Raw genomic sequence first — 9,703 nt, forward strand, 5'->3', positions numbered from 1 at the left:
ATAACATAGCTATAAATGTTACTTTACTCTTTTGATCAAAATAAAAGGGGAATGTCATTCAAGAAAATAAACTTTAAGGTATTTTCATAAACTTTAGGTTCTGGAGTCATTTCATGATGTTATGTCACCTATGTTGCGAAGCAATTTCAGAGAAACATCAGGTTGAATTTGTCTCTCATTTTGGGATTTTTGGTGTGGGCCACATTGCATCATGGGAGTCAGTAGAAATACATATGCAATAGCTGAATGATGAATATTCATGACTCCTAAGTGTTTATTACCTTCAGCGAAAGCCAGTAATATTCATTGTTCACCCATACTCAATTTGGTGTTTCTCTGATATTGAGTGTCAAGTAGGTGATGTAAAATCCTGAAACGACTCTCCAGAACCCAAAGTTTATGAAAATACCTTAATATCCTTAAAGGATGAACTTCTGATTTGATGCAGAAAACACAGGATACAATAATTATAATACAATACAATACAATACATCTTGAAAAAAGCTCATGGTGTGAAACTAATCAAAGCTTCATGCTGTTTTTGTCATGAATTTCTACTGCAGTATCCAATACGATTGAGACTTACCAAGATCAAGTGCAAAGTTATCAATCAAATGTTTCCAAGACTGATAGGCAGCACAGCGGACTTCAGGAATTGAACTTTTAAATCCTCGCTCAACAATGTTCAAAATACTGTTGATGAGACTACCACCTTTATGTAAACCCTGCAATGAAATCACAAAATATACTTATTTTTAGTATTCCACTGATTTTTTATAATCCAAGATAGATAGACTTCGTCCTCCACAGTTCTTATTTAGTTGTTAATCTCCAACCATGACTTAGGTTTGTTTCATTATCTTTGTAACATGAAGAATTTTACTCTTAACACAAAATTCTGTAACACTACAGTTGATGAAACTACTGTGATGCTAGTCTGCATGTAAGCAGGGCAAGTTTCGGTATGATTTTAACACCATATACAAGCATTCTTTATGTATCTCATGTACTACTAGCTTCTATACCTCAGATAAGATGTAGGATGGAATAACATGTGAAATTGCATGTAGAACAAGTTAAGGTTGGTTTCAGGAGACCTTCCCTTGGCACCCAAGTCAGGATGGTTTCGATATACCCCTTTTTTTGGTATCAAAGCAAGATGGATTTGATAGACCCCTTGTTGGTATTCCAGCTCACGATGGTTTCAGTAGACCCCTTCTTGATATTCAAGTTGAATGGTTTTGAAAGACCCCTTGTTAGTAACCAAGTCAGAAGGTTTCAGGACACTGGGGTAGTTTTGACTGTATGATTACAAAATATTCTAGCCATTCAAATATAGTTAGATAATCTAAAACGGCCGCTATATCAAAATAGTACATCATAGAATGTTTCTTACCTTTCCAAGTAAATCCACAAAAAACTGCCAAATTTGTAAAACGTAGATTTCTTGTCTTGACTCAAACAATTTGGTCATTTCTTGAATGAAGAGACCTTTGAGATCAGGAACCAGTGTCTTCACTATTTCATGTCTGTGAGACACCAGTGCCTGGAATCCTAGTTTCATGGCCTGGACAGCCCTGTCTCTGATCTTGTGGGCGGAATGTAACAGCATTGGATATACCAAGTTACCCCATCGCATTGCATGCACCTCCATACTGTCTGGCAACTGGTCCAGTAACCTGTGATTGATGTCAAATTTGGTCATTTTAAATGAGTGGCATGAAATATAATTAATTTTTTTTATGTTCAGTGTATAAAGTTTTCAAACTTTGCAATGAGGCCCACAGCAAAAAACCCTGAATGAAGCAGGACTTCAACGTGCTGTTCACTAAAATCGCACATAATCATAAAATGACCCTCAAGAACCCAAAGTTCATGAAAATGCGTCATTTTCTGGAGTGGCGTTCCCCTTTAGTTGTATTTATCATCATCATGGCCATCCCCTCCAACTTTGCTATTTCAAAAAACTTAATAATCTGAGGGTAAACGACCTCGGTGTCAATGGTTAGCTGCATACCAATGTGTGGTTGCATTCCACATCAAATTACAAATTGGCAAACTCGTAACTAACAGGAAATCATATATTAAACTGCCCCGGTGTCAGCATACACATAACACTGCATTTTACATGTAGTTTTTTGACACATAGTTGGCATCCTTTCAATTGAGGATTTCCCTGAATAGACAGAAAGTGAGATGACATCACTTGCCATGTAAGAGAGACAATCTCAAACACAATGGCTCTCTGAATAGGCAGAGAGTGAGAAGGCATCACTTATCATGCAGGAGAGACAATCTCAAACACAATGACAGGTTATCGATTCAGCACAATGCTAGGTTATTCACCTGGTCATAGCTGTAACATTACTGTTGATGCGGTGATGTATATACAGGACATCTACATTGAAACCAGACAGGAAATGAGTTGAATGAACTGACCAAAGATCAACCCCCTCTAAAGATAGGTTCTAATCTTGTCTGTTTGTGTTTTTTTTTATAGCCGGACACTCTTAACAAAACAACAGATTCCAGGCTTGGTGAAGCAGACTACTACATGCATCTACAGAAACTTCTACACTGGCGGTGAAAAGAGCTCAACTACTTATTGCATCTTTTGTTGGCTTTTTTACTATCATATTTTAAATCCTGATTTGGTGAAGCTGACACGCTAGACCTTGTGAGAGAAAGCAGGTAGGTTGGTCTTGTAACAACTCATTGCATCACCATCGTACCATCACTGATATTGTGCATTTTTTTCAAATTCTGTTATTGAGGGCTTTCATTTTTTTAAAAATTATTTTGCTGGATTGATGAAATAAGGGGGTCGGTTGGGTCATGAGAAACGGGGAAATAACTATGACAGCTCTTATAGAAAAATGGTGTTACTAACATTAGTAAAGATAAAGTATCTAATCCAAGTACACAGTTCAGACAAAACCTAGTACATTCATGGTAAACATTGACATAACACATAAAAACCAGTACAAGTGACTCACCTGAGTATTACATTTATTGCTTCATGTTCCACTGCCATAGATTGGTAGCCACCTTTCAGTAGTACATGTTCTACTGCACACAGTATACTATGAATCTATACAAATCAAAACAAATCACAATGTATATAGTTCACACTGGAATTGTAAACCTTTTCTAGTGTTACGAAATGTATTATATATGTAACATGTGCACTGTTATGTGCAGATACTGCATACTTGTATTCAAATGAACGTACAAGCATTCCATGACATACGCATGATCAAAACGCAATTACATTTTCATGCCATGCAATATGTAAATGATAATATGCAAATAAGTCATTCAATATGTGATATGCAAATAAGTCATTCAATATGTAAATGATCATGCAAATAAGCTATCTCTATTGATTATAATATTCCTTGACACACAACTCGAGTTCTTTCTTTGCTACATGACTGTTGTCTGCCTATCCTCAGGAAATACTCTCGATGATTACTGTTGTTCACCACTAGATGGCGATATCTCATTATTTATTCCATTATGTAAATAGATGAATGCTTATGTAAATAGGCTATCTTTGTGCAAAAATTACCCATGACTTTCAACTACACCTACCTCACTTCTAACAATGTCTTCAGGGAAATTCTGCTTTGCGATACACCACAATGACCGTGTACACGTACTCTTGTCACTGGTTTTCAGTAATGTGTTACACAAACCTGGAATGAAACAACGCTTTTCATTAGAAAGGAGAGCGTAATACCTTACTACACTGTTACCGTTCACTCCTGTGAGACCCACTCGTCTCCTCACACCACAATTAACAATCGATTTTACTGCATGGTTATCATCAGCAATTTGACTGATATGTTCTGATATTACGTGTCACTGGTAGGATCTACAAGATGTGTTTTGTGACAGTGATGGCTGCAGTGGGGATTATCAGATTCACAAAATAATGCAAAGTTAGATAATACAATGAGTCAAAGTAAAATATGACCCTCCCACAATTCCATTGTCTAGAAATATAGCCCTCCCCGAACCAATTTGTAAAATTTATGGCACAGAAGAGGTCAGTCGCAGACTGGGGCAAGGTTTCACGAGATGCGAGGCTGTTTACATTTTTTACTTAATCATGATGCCTCCCCTGCCAGTGTAAAACAGCTCTTCTGCGTAAGATATGGTAATTTCTATGAATGTCAGAGAAGTTGCATGTAAAAAAAGTTGGAGAAAATAAGGTTTTCATGGTGTTTACATGCAAGAAATGCAGCTACATGTACGACAACCTTGCCTCATTTTTGTTTTCTGTAAGTACAGAATCAGATACAATCAACAACAAAATACAGTTTCCATATACATCTTGTCTTGTCTTACCTTTTAAAATTGATGTAGCATCCTTTGACAAAATTGCTCTGCAAGATAAAACCAAAATGTTTTTAAAAAACATACATGTGCGTCTGAAAATTCACACACATAGATGTCAAATGAAAGAATACATCGTCACACAGCATCTTGTTATGTGTAGTCTCCTTTCTTAGGACAGCATATAGATAGATCAATGATGAAGTCACAAGAAACTCTGTTCAACAACTCATTTTGGTAGTAAACTTCACTAAGTGTGAAGGGATTGTACAGGGATCACAAAGGACTGAATAACTAACATGGCAAACTGCTGCCTAGTTGAGTTCCTATACGACACAAATTACGATTACATCCACTCTCTTGTATAGTCAAAGTCTTTAAAATAGCATAGAAATCTGTGCTACACGACAGCATTAATATAAATGTGATGTCATTGCGTCCTCCCACGTGATTTTAGAGGTGGAGTTTGATTACGAACTAAATTCCTGTAATAGTTAAAACAGCTGTACTAATTGATTATTATTATTATTAATGAGTAATTGTCTGAAGGAAGTAACCAATTACAACTGTCTGTCAATTTGTGATAAATTACTACTGATATGCACCATTTACCCTTCCCCAGCATGGGGTTTAAGCTTTTACTATACAAGAGTGTGGATGGATGCAACCCTAATTCGTATTGTATAGGAACTTCTGCTTCTGCTATCCTTAGCCATAGAAACTTGATCATTGAAATTTCCTTTGTACAAATATTATAATACATTTCATGATAGGGATACCAGGAAGTCTAGCTGCTAGACCATCATGCTTTATTTTGACCATTTGTTGCATTGCACCAAATACACACACCGAGGGTGCACATCAAGGACACACCAGAGGTATTGTCATCCTTGGCTTTTGTTCAACAACCTTTCAAGCTCAGATCTTACGTCTTGTTACAAGACTAGACCATAAGGGTGATCGTAGATGTATTTTTCAAGAAAACCGAAAAGCAATACTAACTTTGATATATCAGGATGATGTAGACAGAATCCAAGTGCTTGAAGACAAGCTTGCGATAGCTCTGTGCTATCATCCATCATGTCCCTCTGATAAACATTCACCAGAGTACCAGTTTTCTTGCAGATCTCCCGAGAAAATGCCTCTTTTTCATCATCACGGAGTCGACTGAAATATTAACAGCAACATATCAAATACATTGCATTGATAATATAGTTACATGTACATGTAGAGAATGCACGTAAACACCATTTTCGCAATCATGTGAATTCTTGCGAGACTTGCTGTAATGCAAAATCTGACTTTTAAAAGATGACGATCATTTCTAATTCTAGATATCCAAAATGAAAAATAACATATTACACGTACAATATGGTCTTATAAATTTATTAGCTATATTCATACATGCAAGACTTCTGTACTATAATCATTCTATGTCAATACACTTTTCTCCTTTGTTTGTATGTATTTTATCACCTTCTCCAACCATGCACAACAATGTCTTGTGACGGACCAAAATTTGGTGTTTTAACTTCCTTGATCATTACTATACAGTAGCTTGCAAAGAAACATTGTCTTTATCACTCTGACCCACGTCACAACATTTTGCCGTTCATTATAATAATAATAATAAATAAATAATAATAATAATGTTGAGTTTTATATAGTACTTTCCCACTCTGTGCTCAAAGTGCTTCACAATTATTACCCCTAATACGGATCTTTAGCGACACAACGGCCCTTTATACTTCCTCAACTCCCTGAGGAGCACACCATCCATTGCAGCCTTTTTTATCTGCATAGGATTAAAGCATTCACATTGCAACCTCTATCCTACCAGGTCCTCAATTATTATACAGGTGGGTTGACTGAGGCACAGTCATGGTTCAAATCTTGCCAAAGGACTTTAGCCATTCAGAAACAAATGGCAGCGACGTCGCTCAAACCCGCAACCTGCAGATTCAAAGCTGGCCACTCACACATTCACCAATCATGACTCCATTCATTACACAATTTAGAGTATATGGTCCATCAAATAATACATGAATTGAGATCTGAATATGAACAGAAATGGACAAACGAAATACTCAAACTACTATATATGTCAAGACCTAAATTATTTTTCATACAATTTGAAAACACTACACACGTAAAAAGTACAGGTTGTATTTGTTTTCTCTACCAGTACGAGTACATGTTGTGGTGGATTTCATCCAGAAAACATCAAATTACAAAAAAAAAAAATATGTTCTTTTGATCTACATGTACAAATCTATTTGACTTTCCAGACCAAAACTAGGTGAAAATAAGACTCAAGCTACTGACATTATAGTGTTTTCTTATTAGGGTAGCATTATATATTTCTAGGTTTCTCATCGTAACAGATGGGTCGGTCAGTTCATTTTCAGAACTATTAAAAAAATAAGTGTTTCTGTAGATGCTGGTGATACTTTTCAATTTGTATTTGTACTATTAACAGTTTGAAAGACTTAGAAATGACAATTAACGTCAGATGGAACTATTTGTTTATTACAATCCCAAATTTCAGCAAAGAACGATAATTTTCATCCAGATACGTTCATGTATGGTTGCCATCTGGCAATCACTCAGTGACCTAAATTTTCTCAAAACCTGCAATACAATACAGGATGTCAATTTTTTTTTATTATTTCACTGCACCAAAGAAGTATAGGGTTGGTCAGGTCAGGTGAAATAAAACATGAATGTCTTTATGACGATCTCTTTTCATTGTATTGTATATAGTACAGTATATGGATTGAATTTCAGTTGTATAAATACACATCTGTTCACATGGCTTTGACAGAAGTCTATTTTCCGTTTTCATTATAACATAAACTATACATTTTTTTAAACAAAATTATCATCATTATATTTTAGTGTAAGTTTTTCATCATAAAGGGATTAAAAAAGACTGAATACAAAATCTTATTTTTCATTTGATTGACAAAACTGTTATCAACAATCAACAAAGGCATTATATATACTGAAAAAAATATAACTGGGTTGTAAGTAATCTGTGTACATAAACTGCAGTGGAGTGAATGTAAATTCACTTCATCAGACCGTGTTGCAAATGTGTGTTTTAAAGTGGTCATATGGATGAAATTTTGGTATCTATTTTGGATTTGTATTTGATAAAACAGCTTCACTATGTTTTTCTACTTGAAAAAATAATGTGAAATAACATATACCAAGTCCATGTTCGCAACTCAATAAACTGCAAAACATTAAACAATGTATAAAATATTTGTTATTGTACGTGCAATAACAAACTTTTTACACTTTTTCCATCTTTTTGCAATGTATTGAGTTATGAACATGGACTTGGTATATATTATTTCACATTATTTTTTCAAGTAGAAAAACATAGTGAAGCTGTTTTATCAAATAAAAATCCAAAATAGATACCAAAATTTCATCCATATGACCACTTTAAATGTTTTACAGTAATACGAGTAGATAAGGACAAACTTCAAGCTCAACTAGCTGTAACTGGAGTAATAGTTTTTCAATCACACAACCAACAATATCTGTAAAGCAGAACGCACTTCAAGGACACACTTCCCTGATAATCAACGTTCTTAAATTCTTTCCATACGAAAGCTTGTTTCTAGTCTTTTTGAAATAATAAAAGGAATTGTAGGTTTCATTCAGGAAATCATCAATATTGCATTTTCAAACAGTCAGCACAGAATTCGGTGGCCATATAGGATTCTAAAATGACTAAATTTTGATATCATTTTGAACTTTCTTTTAAAAATTTGTACGGTGACCCAATTTTGTTATTGATTTTAACTGAGAATAGGTTGGCGTTTTCTTGAACAAAGTAACGGCAAAAGTTTACAGAATTTATTTTCGAGGCTTATTCAGATGTAATATTTACACTCTTACTACACATACATGTACAATGTACATGTATACACATACAAAACACTAAAAGCATCTAAATAATTTGATTGATGTGTCATTTCTCATGTTGAAATTCAACTATTCTTCCACAACGATGTACACAAACGATGAGGTCAATCCTTGGAGTGTTCTCCATAGGTGTTTTTAGTAGTGCCCGACACCCCGCCACAATAGTTTGCACCCTGCTTCTATGTGTTGCAGCCAGCCTACTATCATTGGTCAACTCATGTACCCCGTTTTATTTTCACAGTCCCTGTTGAATTCTCTTCCTTCATCTTGCTCTCTTTTTAATATCTGAACTGTCATACACCTCATAATTATTCTGTTTACCCAACAATAATTAACTGTTGTAGTTTACATGCATCTTATTTCATTATTATCTCCCTTGACGTTGGCCAAGACGGCTACCTGTTGCATTTTCTTTGTCATCACAATTTCATTATTATTTCACTCTATGGAGAACATATTGCTACAATCAATAAATATGTACAATGTACCGTACAATCTATTTAAGTATGCAAAGAATTAATCAACTGATGAAAAGCCATAAAATATTCAAGCTGAAATGAGTACAAAATTACAGCTTTTCTCCTGCGGTTACAACACAAAATGTACTTAGGTTTCGAAAAGCATATGTGTTGACTTACTCAGTGAGAGTGAGATAGGCATCTACTCTGTCGTCCACCACCGATGTGCCGTCTTCTAATGTCTCCAATAATGGTGACAGCGCTGAATCAAAACTGCCTTCAACCGCAACCATCATCTTCAATTTACTCACAACCAAATCACCGATTGAAAATAAAGCTGAAATGACAAAAAAAATAAAAAAACAATGTGTACATGTACTATGAGACTGGTGTAATAGAAGAATACAGTACCATGCATCTCTTATCTTGCGCTCATTGTGAAGGGTATTTGACCTGTGGGGGGGTCACATCTGTTGTGAGAATGATACAGGGTCACATAATGCAAATTATAAAAAAATTAATTTTTGTCCCCCCAAAAGCAGAAAATGAACACCCAGTCAATCACTATTCATAAATTTCTTTCGGTCATTAAATACCTACTTCAGATTAGAATTAAAATGTAGGTGTGAAATACAGTTGTCTGGCAGAGCTACAGAAAGAAGTCGGTCTAAACAAAAGAACGATCCTGTGTGATCCCCCGTGGCTCTACCGATTACACTAATGCGATGAACTAAAACATAGTCCTTTACGTATAGTGTACTGTAGATATGCAGTTGTGCCTGCAATATTGTCTCCACAGGAAATTATTGGTACACTGAAGTGTGAAGGAAAGCAGACAGCGCCCTCTCTTGACAGCAACTAAATCTACATGTATACATTATAAATGAAAATGTTTTTCAGATGAATAATTGTCATTAATTCTGTTTGACTCGCTTGACTTTTGTTGTGCAAACAAATTAACAATC

At 35.3% G+C, this 9,703-nt stretch overlaps 1 protein-coding gene across 1 annotated transcript in view; it reads right to left on the reverse strand.

Moving 5' to 3' along the window:
* Nucleotides 1–9,034, reverse strand: part of LOC144434145 (uncharacterized) — a 29,268-nt gene extending 20,234 nt beyond the window's left edge. Inside the window, exons 1-7 of the mRNA XM_078122600.1 lie at nucleotides 8,919–9,034; nucleotides 5,344–5,508; nucleotides 4,354–4,391; nucleotides 3,595–3,698; nucleotides 2,997–3,091; nucleotides 1,397–1,679; nucleotides 587–725 (exon numbers count right to left, since the gene is read on the reverse strand). Of these exons, the coding sequence (XP_077978726.1) occupies nucleotides 587–725; nucleotides 1,397–1,679; nucleotides 2,997–3,091; nucleotides 3,595–3,698; nucleotides 4,354–4,391; nucleotides 5,344–5,508; nucleotides 8,919–9,034 (940 nt within the window). The remainder of the gene's footprint in view (nucleotides 1–586; nucleotides 726–1,396; nucleotides 1,680–2,996; nucleotides 3,092–3,594; nucleotides 3,699–4,353; nucleotides 4,392–5,343; nucleotides 5,509–8,918) is intronic.
* Between the last annotated feature and the right edge of the window lie 669 nt (nucleotides 9,035–9,703).

The sequence above is a fragment of the Glandiceps talaboti genome, chromosome 4 (genome assembly GCF_964340395.1).
Source record: "Glandiceps talaboti chromosome 4, keGlaTala1.1, whole genome shotgun sequence".
Classification (NCBI taxonomy): Eukaryota; Metazoa; Hemichordata; class Enteropneusta; family Spengelidae; genus Glandiceps; species Glandiceps talaboti.